Here is a 15,708-nt window from a genome sequence, read left to right on the forward strand (position 1 = left end):
ATTTTGTAGCTCGCTGTGCCATGTTGTGGGAAACATTACCAGTGAAATTAATCAGATGCCACAGTCTTTCTTGTGCAGGCTGGTTTTATTTTCCTCTCACCTTTTCTTACTGCTGGGGAGTCTTACTTCTCTGTTTTACTGGTGTAGTTCCCATCTTGTTTATTGCTTCTTTAGGGCCCCACAGTCCTGAATCTTGTTTGTTCTTGATGGGAGCAGAAATTACTGGGATCAAGAAAAGAGGAGCCAGAAAAGGGAATGGAAACCAGCTGCTCGGAGATGTCAGAAAGGCAGGAGCTGTAAGAGGATGAGTAATGTGTAAGGAGAGTTGGCAAGTTAAGGCAGGCTGTAGGTCAGGCGGAGAATAGGGAGAAAGCAGAAACACTTTGTATTTCTTTCCCCTATTAACTCTGTTTCCTACTTTCTGCTTCATCAGTACAGCATGACTTTACTGTAATCAAGTGTGATTAATCTGCAGCTTCTCAGTTTTTTAGAAAATTTGCTTATGGGTATTGATAAGCTACTTTTCTTCTGGCATCCTTACTGATAATTGAGCCGATTAGACAGACTTTCTTCCTTTTCAAGTACAATTGGAAGACACCGAGCAGGAGAATGAGGGGGAAGAGGCAGATGCAGAGAATCATCTCTCTCACTCTGAAGGGATGGCTGGTGTGCATCTCCTTGCAAACACTGCTGTAGCCAGGTCAGATGGCAGCTGTAGTGAAGGTGAAATCCTTGCCTAGGAGGCCTCACTACCAGTGGATCCTTGGAGCAACAGCTACATTACATGAAACTTTCTCTCACAGCATAGCTGGAACCTGCTTGAGAGTTCTGAAGGAGGGTAGAATTAACTTAAAGCTATTCATGAAGATTTCTGGCAGCCTGCCTTAATTTTAACAACACAGTAGGAAATTTAAGCCTGGCCTTGCATCCTTGACCTAAATTTACTTAAAGCTTTTCTTGATTTATTTTCCTTTACTGTGCCCTTCATCCTCACCTCTGTTACTACAGAGAAGCTGTGTGCTTACTGAATGCTGAAGGTTAAATAAGAATGAGGCTTCCTGAAATAACTTCTGGAGTTCTCCGAGACTTACTCTTTCCTCCAAGTACAGAAAACACTTATTTGCAGCTAGGATACACAAAAACTCTTTCAATTAACAGTGTGATTGAGGTGATATCGCGCATCTGGGGCTTCATGACAGACATCAAAACTTGTGGCACTGAGACGCAAAAAACAACATCCCTGGCCAGCTGCAGAAGCTGGGTTCAGCTTTTAATAAGGCAGCAGGCAGTTGTTATTAAATAATGTCCTTATTAGCTGCCAGTACCCATTTTCTCTTAAAACAACAGTCATTGCCCCAGCCCTAAAGCGGTGGTGTAGGGCACCTACAGAAAGGAAAAAAAAAAAAAAAAAGGAAAAAATTACTGATTTGAAATATGTTTAAACAGAATGAAAAATATTGTCAAAAGATACTTCAAATTTGTGTGATGTCAAATATGGGTTTTTAATAATTGCAATACAGTTTGTTATGCATACTTTGTTTTATTTTACTGTATATGTTTAATATGTATAACCAAGAGATCTTTACCTCAGTTACTTGTAGTTCTAGAATTGGTTTTTACATTTTGCTTTTCATTTGTGTGTTTGGGGAAAGATGTGCTGGTTGCATATCTAAAATGTTTACAGATAAGCTTTTACACTCTATATCTTAGGACTGCATAAAAATCAGGATCTTTTGGGGCAGGCAGGGGAGAGAGCAGAGATAGACTTACAATGCATTCCTGAGGAGGAATCAGGTTTCCAAACCATTCATTGTTTCCCTGACTTTCACTTCAGTTATACTCTAATGCAGCATTCAGTCAGAATCAAATGAACTTTAATCAGTAAGCACTTACAGAAAGTGCTCATGATCATCACAGAGAATTTTCAATAGAAAGCAATGCATGAATGTGCATTCCCATGTTTGTTGTATTTATGGCCTGTATTGAATTTTCCAATGCTCACATGCTCAGTCAGCCTGGAAATACAGTTCGTACCCTTCTGACAATTGCATTGCTGACAGCTATAACAACATCAGTCCAAACTGCATTGTGTACTGTTTGTGTAATTTCAGTATGTCAGATGGTATCTTTGGTTGCACTACAGAGATGGTACTTGAAAGTTTTTATAGGGCAGCTTAGAAAAGGTGGGTTCTAAATCTGCTGAGTAAATTTTGATGTAGGCTACACTACACACAAATGAAAATCCCCTCAGCATAATTTTTTTAATATGGTATCTGTGCACCTTTAATACTAAAACTTAAAATTTTTCTTTCCTGCTAAGCTTGGCATGGACAGTAAAACTCAGAATTGCCAGACCTGGAACAGGATCTTACCAGTGTTAATGATTGTGTTAGGAATTGCAACACTGTAGAAAATCAGGATATTTCAGACAGCAGAATTACAGCTGAAATGCCTTTAATAGAGACCAGATTCTGCTTCAGTGGGGAAGGGAGGGGGAATCCTGCAATATTCCACCCACTCCTACCCAAAACAGAGGCGCCAGCTCTTTGGAAACACTTATCCATCCAAAGCCTGGCAGCATATGAAAATGATCAGATTCAGTTCTTTATTTATACAGCTTTCTGTGTAGAAAAGATTCCCTATTCTAAGTCTCACTGTAGAGTTTTAAAATAACGTGTTGCATCCTTGCCTAGGAGTGATCGTTGAAGTTTGTTGAAAACAGTTAAAATAGCTTGTATGTGACAGTTGGATATTAGATTGGTGATACTTTGAAAGGGGGGAAAAACAGCAAGTGCAGTAATAATTCAGGAATAACCGCTGTACTAATTTTCATTTTTAAGTATCCTAAAAAACCCAGCCAACCAATTAAAAAACTCCAAACACCAAAAAAGCCCCAAACCATCGAGAAAAAAAACCCCTCAGAGTGCTGTCAGGTTTGTTTCCCTTCCTTTCATCACATAGTATCCCTTCCCTTGATGGCTTTATGAGCACAACAGATCTTTGCATCAGAATCAGTAGTGGTTGGTAGGTTGTGCTTGAATTTCCCAAGTGATCATATTTTTGTGCAATTACAGTGTGCTTCTAATGTGATTAGGGTGCGAGTGGATTTAGGAATTTTCATTCAGGTTTTTAAGTGCCACTGAGCTGAACTGTGTTCTGGTATATTTTTTTAGCATAGTTTCAGTTTTAAATACAATATGCTTCTGGGGTTTTTCTATCAACTCATGTAGCTTGGTCATATCAGATACCGCAACTCCTGCCGCAGTGTTCAGGATTCTTTTGTTTCAAAGATGCTTTTGAAGTCAGTGAGTGTTTTTAATTAATGCCTTCAAAATTAATAATGTATTCCAATGGCTTTCACTTTTACAAAAACATTGGAATGCTGAGACAGTAAATGTTTAATGAGACACATGAAGAAAGACCTTACCGCCGGTTAAAGACTATTGTAAACATAAATGATTGTATGAAGCTTCTTAAGTTTAGGAACGCCGAGCTACTTGGCAAACTTGTGCTATTTAATAGCTTCATACCAGTTGAAGGCAAAGTTCTCTTCCCGTGAGCAAGTGCCCTGCCACGGGGAGCTCGGCCCAAGGCCATCGCTGGAGGGATGGCCCAGAACAGCTACAGGGACTTGCAGTACTTGTGCATTTCCCTTTGCTAAGCTGGTAGAAGAGAGCGAGGAGCCTGAAAGGCTAGCAGTGAGGCAGGTGCTTAATTTTCACTCTCTTTATCCCCTTGTGTCTTGGTTGAGAGTCAGGAACTAGTGTTTTCTTCTGTTTGGTATAGTTTCATTATGAATGACCCGAGTTCAGTGTCAGGATACGTGTTCTGCAGAAATTACAGTGAGGTTGCCGTCTAGACATGCTTGAATCTTCCAGTAAAAACTTTTGCTTTTTATTCAGCGTTCTGGTCAAAATAGCATGATGCAAAATGTGTTGCACTGTCCAGAATGACTTTGAGAGGTTTAAACAGCCCCCAGTTGGTGAAATTGGAATGCCCTGAAAGTAATGGCCCGTGTTCAGTCCAGAAACGCAGCAAGCAGGTGCCTCCTGCCAGCTCTTCCCTGGAGCAGAGGGCACAGAGTGGTGGATTCTCAAGGGGATGGATACAGAGAAGAGGTTATTTTGTGTGTTGCTATGTGCAAACAGTTGGGGGTTTTTGTGAAGGTTTATTTTGTATAAGCTATAACTTCAGAATTGATCTATCTGAGTGCAGTTTGTCCTACTCTGTTACTCTTGAGCTTAGTTAAGGATGTTCTGACTGCTTTACTTGGGGGTGATCTCAGTTTTCCATTGTAATTTGTTCAGCTGGCATTTTTGAAATGTCGTCATATTTTTCTATTTTGTGTCAAGTTCCCATGTTACTGCCATGCTCTTTATTTTAGCAGCACTGAGTAAAGAGGCAGAGTGGTTTGCTCTTCCCTGAAACAGTCTAGTCTAGCAATCTGTCTGTTTGTGGTCTTGTGCTAAATATAAATTACATCAATGGCTAGGCAGAGCAATTTTATGAAACTGCATGAAATTCCCATTTTTAAAAATCTTCATGTTGCTGAAAAAAAAAAACCCAAACTGCTTTGAAACTTGTATCTTCCAATAGAAATCCCTCTTGATACAAAGCACCAAAAAATCCCCCAACCTGACCCTTTAAAAATTACTGGAGTAAAAGTTTGCCTAAATTTTAAATACTCAGTCCAGCCCTAGGTTTCTACACGCTTTCCCTGTTTGTTGGGATTTCCGAGTTGAAATAGGAGATGTATTTGATGTAATTGTGCAGAAGTTGTGAACTCAGAAAACTGGATTTTGCTGCAGAAATGTAAACAGTTCACAGTTGAAACAAAATCAAGTAGTAGGACAAACTTTCCTATTCTTCTAAGGTTCTAGACAGTGAAGGTGTTCTCCCTTCTTTCTTAAAAAAAAAAAAGGGGGGGGGGAGGGAATTTAAGATAAAAATACTAGTGTAAATAAATGCTCTAACTTAATTGTAAGTATTTTTGTCAAATATAACTGGCTTCAGAAGAAAATATATTCCAATAAGGTGGAGTTTCTGGTGGGTTTTTTCCTTCCTTCATCAGATTCTGAATTTTAATGTTTTTTCCCTCAAAAATTGTGGAATTAATTTAGTCACTATTTATTGTATATGCTCTCCAAGCTGACTATTATATAAAAATTATAACCCTTATTACAGCTTTGGATGTGAGAGAAACCCAAACTGTTAATTCTTCATATGCAGTAGGTAGTGCAGGCTTGGTATATGCTTGTGTGTGTATATATGTGATTTGTTTATATTCAGGATGAACACAACATAATTTGGAAAAAAGCATTAAAGTATGTGTGTGAATGTGTTGCCTCAAAGGGTCTGCAATGCGAGTACAGTACGAGTAGGCCTGTAACGTTATGACTGGATTGCTTCACAGAAACTTTAAATAGCTGGTATTTGTGTAAAAATGCTATGGAATGCATATATCAGAAAAACAATTTGCTGTACAGAATCAATGCTGACTGTAGTACAGAGGAGATCAATCTTGCAAATCAGGGAATGCTGTAATAAGCATCTTCCTTCAGTCAATGGAAGGTTAGAAAGGGGCTGAGCAGCAGAGGAATACTGTCTGGAGACAATCAATATTAATTATAAATTTATAACCTTTATACCAGCTTTCAAACAACCCTTTCTAAAAGGGAGCATTTCAAGCTTTTTTTTATTTTTTCCCTTGGAAAAGCAGTTTTCATAAAAAAGTGAAAATGTTAGTCTGTGCTTGAAGCTCTTAAGAGCTGTGCTCTTGCCATGCTTTTTCCTTTCTTGGCTTGCTGTTCCTTTAGTCCAGTCACCAATGTGGTCTACCAGAATCTGTAGTCTCAAAATGGCTTTTAAACAAAGATGCAACCGTTGCAAAGATTTCGGCAAGGGAGTGCATCAGGATTGCTAAGGAAATTATGCTACTTGGCCTGGTCGTGCTCTGTAGCTCTCTAGCAGCTGGTGTTGGGAGAGCAGACTCAGCACATAACACAGTTGGTGTGTGTTTTTAGTGGAGAGTACTCTGTTTCTAGGAAGTAGATCGTTGGAAGCTTGAAAGGAAATCTTGATAGAGATGGGTGCTAAATGATTTTTATCTATGGTCTTTGTCAATAAAACTGTTTGGTTTGACTTTCAGTGAGCTTGAAGAGTGATTGGAATGGATGTAGGAATAAAAAAGAGCATTGTGTATACAGTTCGTAACATTAATCACTTTACAAGGACTTTAGTCAAACATCCAGATCTCTTAACAAATTTGAGACGCTGTTTTCCATTATTTGCATAATTTAAGTGGTGCTCGACATTGTAATTAAGAATGAGCAAGGCTACCTCTTCCCAGGTTTAAGCGTAAAGGAGAGGTGATTGCAAAATGGACATTACGGCCAGCAAACAAAATGTCTCTAGAGTCTGGATCTAGGCAATGCAGTCTTATGCTGATAGCTACACCTGCTAGGAACCTGGTAAAAGTCATATCCTCTACTGCCTGCCAGTGGTTTGTAGATGCAGTGTGTAGTGGTGATGGGGTCCCCTTGCTGCTGAAGCTAAAGTTGTCCTGAGAAGTGAAGATTGGGAGAGAGAGTCTCTTCAAGGCCCCTGGAGACCTGCAGGCATACAGGGTGCTTCCTCAGGCTGTAACTGTGACCAGGGAAGTTCTGTTATATATAAGCTGTCATTCTTACTATGTTGTAGTGGCCTGGTTTTTGCTAAATTTAATTCTGAGAAGGCTGAGTTTCCCTGCCCCTGCTCTTCTGTTGAGTAAGGGTAACTGAAGCGGAGGCATGGCCAGCATTTTAACCATGTTCGTGTCTCTGTGGGAGCAGCTGTTATTAACCAACAGCCCAGAGAAGAGCTTTCAGTTCATTGCTTTTCTTGATGCGGGTCTGCCTCTGCAGGACTAATGTGGAGGTATGCTTGATGGTAACTGGTCCTTTTTCTGAGTATTGCTCTCTTTATTTCAGGGGTTTTTTTATTTAGGTGGGTTTTCGTCCTGTGGTTGTATGCTTTTTAGAAACGTATCTGCAATGTGTTCTCAGGTTTGTCAGCCTCCTGAAAGGATAAAAAAACAGTCCTAAGAGAATCCAAATGTTCACTGTTTAGCTTTTCATAACATAGCCTGATTTTTCACTTATTTAGTAAATTATAGATGACAGATGCCAAGGCACATAATGCATCTGCCCTGTCTGGTTCAGCAGCATGCCGTTGCCAGAATGCAATTAAAGAATTGCAGTGGAGTTGTCCATGGAGAGACTTTATTTTGGCTACATTTTGTGACAGCCCTTCTTCAAATTATCTCCTTCTTCCTTCCCTCCTCTTCACCAGTGTCCCAAGTTATATATGCAGTGTGTATTGTTATATTTGTGATTTCACTGCCTAGTATTCAGAGTCCCCGATTTTGCCTGCTGTTTTTTAAAGTGATTCATTGAAAAGGAGAGCCATCTTCATGGCAACCGTGTTCATCCTTACTAAATTTACCTCCAGCTTTCCTAGTTCTGCTTTCTCAGAGCTATCGTGTAAACCACACGGTGGGACTGTATTATCTTTTCCTGATGAGCTCATGTGGTAAAAGGAGTTGGTTTCCTTAGGTATGTCAGAGGCCTCTGAGCAAGCACAGGAAGGGGGTAGTTACAAATGCTTTCTCAAAGCCAGCTTAAGGAGTTTTATTGGCACTGTTGAAAGCATGATCAACTGCAGCAAGGATCAGGATTGAGTGGCCGGAGGAGGAGGATGGTGTCTGGCTGTCTTGGCTTCTGGAAGAACGGCTTGTGTGCTGCCTTCCGTTATTCTTGGATTAATTTTTTTCTTAACTGCCCTAGTAACAGTTGTAAATGCTCCAGCAGGATCCTTGTCCAATAGAGTCATCATTCTGAGTTAATGATTTGATGATTTCAAGCTCATTTATTAAGGAGAAAATGAATATAATGCAGATAGTATTGCATTATACCCTTGATATGACTTCTAGCCCATACCAGTTATCCTATATTTAGGCTTGGGAAAAGCGCTGAGATCACAGGACTGAAGAGACCATAGGTGTAAGAGTATTTCAGGGGATACACTTTGTGTTTGTTTACCCTCAAGTCAAAATGATTTTGTTAGTAACTTCTCTTGTTTGTTAGTATGTCGTTACCCCTATGGTATCAGTATTACGAGTTTGGTGTGAATAAATCTAGACTAGGAGGCTCTGAAATGTTTTTTGCCAAATACGTTCCTGCAATTCTTTCAGTCGGTCATCATACCGTCTCCAGCGTTAGAGGTTTTAAATGGCTTGTGGCCAGTTATAATTCCTTCCGTACTGCAGAAGATTTGCATTGCTTCATGTGCTGAAAGCTGAGTGCAAAGTATTTTTGGGTATTGAAACTCCCTATGTGTCCATCACATTAACTATTCAGTTTCAGGATATTTGGAAGGAAACCGGTGCTGTTGGTTAAAATACATTAATTTTTAGGAAAATTACAACAGTGGTGGGATCTGTGCGCTATTTACAGGTTTTTCTTGCAAGCAAACATTTGTTACCCTTTCACTAAATAGCAGATGAATAATATTGCAAGTAGTGCTCCTTCAAACTTAAAGTCAGCATTTGACTGAAAAATTAAATATGCTGAGAAAAGATGAATAGCTACTGTTTTCTCATGACTCATTGCTCACAACTCATGGCAGAATATTCCATTTCTCAGCGGCAAAGATAGATGCATCTTTCTTAATTGAAGCAAGTCTCCTTAATCTTTGAGAAGCTGACCTCATTATTCACTGAGAGTAATTCTGATGCTTCAGCATGGCATCATAAGGTATGCGTTTCAAAAATTACAGCAAATTCTGCAATTCAGAGGATTGATTAGCTATGTGGAGAGTATGGGACCCCAAATTGAGAGAATTCTGGAAAGTGACATTTTATGTGTATAAAAGGGAACTTTTAGCTTCCTGTAACAGGCTGAGGAGAACTACCAAATACTACCATACTGGTAGTCACACTCCTTCTGCAAGTGAGTGTTAAGGATATTGTGGCATTTCTTATGAAAGTTGTGTTTTGCCCCTTGTCAGTGGACAAAAATATCACCCAATACTTGATGCTCCACAGTGTGCTTGTTGGCTACATACGAGGTGATTTCTCCTGTCTTTTACGAGTGTTTTTTATTGTTTAGATGCATACATACATGGTGCTTTTTCCTTCTACTTTTTCAGCATGTAAAGCATGGCTGTAGTGGTTACATACTGTGTTACATGTGCCTTGCCAGGATGGTGACTGATAGAATAAGCGTGTTTCACACGTATGTGTTCTTGCACAGTAATATAGCACAAGTAAAGAAGGGTGTCTGAGTGAGACGGAGCTGTCATTCCGACATGTTGCAGTTGCTTTGTGTAAATCCCCACTTACTGAAATGCAAAATTACACCTTTATCCACATATACTAGTGTAAGCTATTGTAATGACTGCTTTTGGGACATTTGAGGGTAATTTGTCACGCCTTTTGTGTATCCCTTGCAAAGGGCAAATCTGGTAGTTGTTCAGTAGTGGCTTTTGCAAACACTACAAGTAGCAATGAGGTCATGAATCATGTGAATTCTTTCATATGTTTTGAAAGAAAAGGCCACTTTAGGAAAAGCATAAGTGCAACCATATGCCCATACCTTGGAGTCTTCACTGAAATTTGACAACAAAATTGCTGTGCGTGTGATTTGATTTCTGAAGAAGAAACTGTTGCTTTTAGAGCAGTAGTATAGCAGCAATTAACTTACTGTTTTTTTCTAGATAAGTGTAAAAATGTTTATTGAGTACAAAATTGGTAGCTAGATTGGTATAAGTAAGATCTTGCTAATTCTTAGACAATGCATGCCTTTGTTTTCTTTTAGAAGAAAGAGGCAGAAGTTAAAACCAGAAGAAATTCTGTTACAGTCTGTTCAACAGGAGAAAAGTATGCAAAGTGAAACTGCTGCCCTTTTGTTAATCTTAGTACAGCTCTTAAATTAGTGTGGAAACCTATTTAGACTTGTTGAACAACCATTTTGTATTAAGAATAATCTTTACAGCACAGTTTACTTTTCTGTTGAAGACAAAATAAGAAGTGGGGGCTTTCCCCTCATTAACTTTTTTTCAGCGATCTTGATGGTCAAAGCTGAATGATTTGGCTTTTGGAAATAATGTGAAGATCTCAATTAAATGCCATCTCCCAATATTCTGCGTCTCTACAAAGAGGACAGTTTGCAAAAGTTGCTTCAGGGACTGAAAGGCATCCGCCCTTTAGCACCGAAAATCTTCAGCGCTGTATGTGATTAGAGCTGTTTGTTTTAACATGATTCCTCAGAACGATTACTGAGAAATCTGTGGGTTTGTGCACCAGCAGTGATGTCGGTTGTCATGTTCAGAGTTGTTCTGCATATAGGAAAAGCAGATTGTTTCCTTCAGTCAGAGTATGACCAGCGCAGATAAAACAGAGCGAGGTGATCATCTCACCCTTAAATATCTAAAATGCAACCAATTTATGTACTGGATACATAAATGTAGCAGGTAGCAATTGTGACACTTAAAATAGTGAGGGTGTTTCCAAAACAATAATGGCAATAGACAACAAAAGAAAGTGCAGGAGGGAATTGTCTTCTCTGGAAACATGCTGATTACTGGAGGGATTTATTGAGTGAACTCTGCGTGAGTCAGAATGGGATCGTTGCACATGAAAGGAAAACGTAACTTTAAATTGCTGTTTAAATAGGTGAAGCTAACCAATTGCACTGGGAGCATAAAATTAGGCAGACAAGAATGGCAGATGAGGGAAGAAGGAATGAGCAGAGAAAGAAAAGTCTAAAGTAAAGAAAATGGTGTTGGCAGCACATGCCAGAGGGTTTGGGGTTGCCAGGCGCTGTATGGGAGCGAGCAGGCGGCGAGCTGGGGCTGGGGCTGGAGATGGGGCTGGGGCTGGAGATGGGGCTGGGGCTGGAGCTGGGGCTGGAGATGGGGCTGGAGATGGAGCTGGGGCTGGGGCTGGAGCTGGGGCTGGGGCTGGAGCTGGGGCTGGGGCTGGGGCTGGGGCTGGGGCTGGGGCTGGAGATGGGGCTGGGGCTGGAGATGGGGCTGGGGCTGGAGCTGGGGCTGGAGATGGGGCTGGGGCTGGGGCTGGGGCTGGAGATGGGGCTGGGGCTGGAGCTGGAGCTGGGGCTGGAGATGGGGCTGGAGATGGGGCTGGGGCTGGGGCTGGAGATGGGGCTGGGGCTGGAGCTGGGGCTGGAGCTGGGGCTGGAGATGGGGCTGGAGATGGGGCTGGGGCTGGAGCTGGGGCTGGAGATGGGGCTGGGGCTGGAGATGGGGCTGGAGATGGAGATGGGGCTGGGGCTGGGGCTGGAGATGGGGCTGGGGCTGGAGCTGGGGCTGGAGATGGAGCTGGGGCTGGAGATGGAGCTGGGGCTGGGGCTGGAGATGGGGCTGGGGCTGGAGCTGGAGCTGGGGCTGGAGCTGGGGCTGGAGCTGGGGCTGGGGCTGGAGATGGGGCTGGAGATGGAGCTGGGGCTGGAGCTGGGGCTGGAGCTGGGGCTGGGGCTGGAGATGGGGCTGGAGATGGAGCTGGGGCTGGAGTGGCTGGCAGGAAGGCTGCGCCACTGTCAGGAAACGTGACTCAGAAGAGCCCAGGGAACACCAAAGAAAGAGCAGCAGTCGCTCCTGTCGCCGTTAGTCACAGTTTAGCTGAAGTACTCGTATTGTTCAGGGTGATCGTGCAAGCATGGTAATTGCTTAAACCGCGTATTTCGGCGGTACAACTGCCCGCACTAAGTCTGTTCCCGCCTCTTTCAACAAAATACACAAAGTCTTTTCAAGGGAGGGAAGCAGTCACTTGTTTTGCATTTTTTTGGAGAGCTTTTTTCTGAAGCCCTGAATGTGGCAAGTTATTGCAGCTGGCGAAACTAGTGGAGCTACCCCAGATAATGCCTGTGTAGTGACGCCTTCCACCCGCTGCCAGTGCGGCCCTGATGCTGTTCGGGTTGCATGGTACTTACAGGCCAAGGTGCCAGCTATTCAGTCTGTAAATGTTAAAAAAAGATATTGATACTAAAATGTCTTTTACAGCTAGCATGTATGAGATGTTCCCAAAGTCAAAGTATTGCTTAAAAACATTGATATACTTAAATTTTAAAGTATTTACCTGCACACACAAATGCTGCTATTTGAAAGCAGCCTGCAGCTAGACAGGTAGAGAAAGTAGATAGCAGCGTCTCTTACTCTGACTGATACTGCTTTGACTGACCATCCTGAATTTCCCCTTTAAAATGTCATCATTTTAAACAACTCAAACCATTTAACAGAATGATTTATGTAAAGGAAAACCTACGTTACTTATTTTTTAATACAGGGGCACAGTCATAAGTACCAGAGTTTTCTCAGTTTTGTATTATTGCTGAGTTTACAGGTGCACCAAAGAAAAAAACTGTATGCTGCAGTAAAACCCCCAACTTTTAAGAAGTGCTAAAATGTGTGTCAATCTATAGATTAAATTGTGCTAGTGTGTTACTTTGTTATAAGTCTCTTTATTCAAGAAAAAAAAGCTAAAGTAAACGTTTCTCGCATAAACATACTGAGGGGAGATTCATTTGGAAATGATATGGCATACTCTGCCATCGTGCATTGTAGCCTTTCTCCCCCAAATCTTGATCCTGAAAACACTTACAGAAAAGGTTAACAGAAGGGGAATTTCACAGGGAAGAAAATGTATTTTGGAAGAAGAGACACAAAGTTACTGCCCAGCTGTTCTGGAAGTCTCTTGCTGATTGTTAAAGCCATGTTGAGAAGTGTCTGAGCCTGGCTGCGGGAGGGCCTCTGAGGCAGGGTACATGTGTGTGCACACGTGTGTACTCGTGTGTGCACACGGACTCCCCGGAGTGCCAGCCCTGCCTGCCCCCAGGGCGGTCAGAGAGCCAGAGCCAGAGGGAGGACGGTGCCCACCTGCCCTCCTCCAGGATTCCTCTGGGTTCTGGGGGGTTGGTGAATTGAGGGGGAAGGAATGTGTTTAATGTTAAAAAGGAACGCATTGGTTACTGCTTGAAATATAAAGTGTCTGCCTTAGAATTGGTTATGGTCTTAGTCATGTTAATACACAAAAGAAATTAAGCTGATGACTTCTAAATCCTTTTCTTGATCCTAAATATGCATTTATTATTAATGCAGGCAAGAAGACAACAAGACCCTAGTCCTGGATCTAACCTAGGAAGTGGCGATGATCTCAAACTACGTTAATCAACAGCAGCAGGTGCACCATGGGCCTGCACACATGCATTGCTTCTACTTGGCAAAGGATTTAATAAAAGACCAGAAACTGTGATAACTGGGTATACTATGGTCTGTTTCCTGACCTGCGGCAGTCAGAATCACCACGAACTGCCATGGTTTGCACTATGTTTATGTTACAATACCTGCATTTCCCATTTTAAGCATGTAGCCAGTGGCAATTTGAAATTTTGTTTTTCTATGCAACCTTATTTTTGTTGGCACTATTTTAGTGAAATGGAGACTTATGCAGCTATAAAACCATTTTTCTCAACTGTAATAAAAATTGTCACTTAAAAATAGGTCAAGTTATTACAGATTTAAAACTTGTTTTTTGGGGGGTTTTGTTTGTTTTTGTTTTGGTTTGGTGTTTTTTTTTGTTTTGTTTTTTTTGTTTTGTTTTTTTTTTTTTTTTTTGTAAACTGCTGGAAGCCAATGCATTCCAAGCTTAATTTTTTTAATATGGGCTTTTGGAATTTTGATTGTCCTTATTGTGCTCCTGCTTTATTTTAGATACGCATTCTTATCTATCTATGAGTTTTCTTTTTTCTAAATTTGCAAGACCTTCTTAAAAGTGCTGACGTTATTTTGCATTATTTCCAAGCTAAACCCAGTGAATCAGAGCTGTTGGAATCAGTTTTCAAACTTTGTGGGTTTGTAAACGTTACAGTTGCAGTATTCTTTTTACTGCTAACAATTCATTGGTTCCACTTTCTAAATTATAAAACCTTAAAATGTATATTTTCATGCATTAATGCATTCTGCCCCAGTATCTGTCTTAGATTTTATTCTGTAACAAGTGAGTTTGGGTGGTATTGTACCCCTGTATATAGTACTTTACTGAAACTCATAGGAAGTCGCAGGCTGGCTTCTGTTTTATTCAGGGATTTTTTTAAATAGTTCTTAAAAGGGATACTGCAACTCTACAATCAGATTCAACAGCGGGTTAAACTGGGAACAAAAGTGTTCAGCTGCCAAGGTGATATGTATTAAATCATGTTTAAGATAGCTGCTTTGACTATATTTTGTATCTTAGGCTTTTTGTAAAGTTGTGCTGAATGGTGAAAAGTTGAGATGAGGTCGTGTGCAGAAAATCTCATACTGTGCATAGGACACTTCTATTAAATCTTATGCAAATTAAGACTACGTTGCAGTATATATTGCATTTTCTAACAGGGTAAGATTTGGGATGAGTTAATCTCTGTGAATGATCTTGTTTTATTTGGGGTGATGGTGAATGGACTTGTTCCAAATTTTTCATTGCATCCAATATTGGAGGAAAATTGATGGAAAATGTGATGTCATTTGGCTTTGTTAAAATGTGGTGCTTCCTGTACAGCCGGATTAGTTCAAATGTCACTCAAACACCTTTTTAAAACAGGTGAACTGACTTCAGTATTTCACAAATTATTTTGAAAGTAGAAACTCTGTATGGTTGGAACAGTTAAATCTTTTAAATTCTATAATTAAGATAGTTACATTCCTCATTAATGGCAAAACAATTGATGCAAAAGAGGTCTTGCAAAAAACGTAAGCAGATGTCAATGTGAAGGAGAATCTTTGTATGTTAATAATATGAATATTTAACATTCAGTTAAAAATGTCAATAACTGTAAACTGTGAGAATGTCATCAAATAGAAATATTTTGATACTTCAATTTAAATGTGATTCACCCGAGAGATAACCTTTTTCACTCTGTGGCCACGTATTCTTCTTGCTCTTCTTCCCCCAAAGAAATAATTTTTCTAAAGTGTTTCTGCAATGAGTTATTTAAGGGACACACGCATGCATCCGCACGCATCCCTGGCCTTGGATCTTCTCTGCCATCTGTGTATTTTTGATGGAATAGTCTGAAGATTTATTTTAAAAGCTTTTCCTAACGTTTCAGACAGTGGTTTTGAACCATAAGTACACAGGAAATTATGCTATCCGATATTAACGTTGCTATCTTTGTGTAAATACTGAACTTTCCCTATCATCATTTAGCATTCTGCTGCTTTTGATATCTTAATGCTGGCATTAAGATCACAAGCCCTTACCCTCTGCTGGTTAGCGCAGACTTTTTAAAGTGCATTTTAAGTTATTGATGCAATTTGATATTTTTCGTAATTTCTATTTAAACTGAAGTTGCATCATCTTTCTTGAATTCATCTCCTGTAAGAGTTGCCTTAAGCTACAGGATTGCTTTTGCTACTTTTTGTGTTGTATGTTTAACTTTCATAATAAACTTCCGTGTAGTGAAGACAAGCTGCTTGCGAGTTTATTTCTCGCCGCCGGCTCGGCCAGGCCGGCGCGCTGGGGGTTTGCGGGGTAACGCTGGGAGGCGCTGCCAGCGCGGGGCTGCCCCGCTGGCGCCGGGCGCGGCAACAGTGACATCCAGCGGTCACCGAGCTAACCCGGGCCCCCCTGCGGGGACCGGCGGGGGGGGATGGATGGGTGGGTGGGTGTAGGGACCG

General features: G+C 41.0%; 1 protein-coding gene across 2 annotated transcripts in view; it reads left to right on the top strand.

The window, feature by feature from the left end:
- Positions 1–15,494, top strand: part of CBFB (core-binding factor subunit beta) — a 44,456-nt gene extending 28,962 nt beyond the window's left edge. For both annotated transcript variants that reach the window (XM_042797713.1, XM_042797714.1), the window contains exon 6: positions 13,153–15,494. In XM_042797713.1, the coding sequence (XP_042653647.1) occupies positions 13,153–13,221 (69 nt within the window). In that variant the 3' untranslated portion in view covers positions 13,222–15,494. The remainder of the gene's footprint in view (positions 1–13,152) is intronic.
- Positions 15,495–15,708: the final 214 nt, after the last annotated feature.

This window comes from Tyto alba, unplaced genomic scaffold (genome assembly GCF_018691265.1).
Source record: "Tyto alba isolate M040663 unplaced genomic scaffold, T.alba_DEE_v4.0 Super-Scaffold_26, whole genome shotgun sequence".
In the NCBI taxonomy this organism is placed as follows: Eukaryota; Metazoa; Chordata; class Aves; order Strigiformes; family Tytonidae; genus Tyto; species Tyto alba.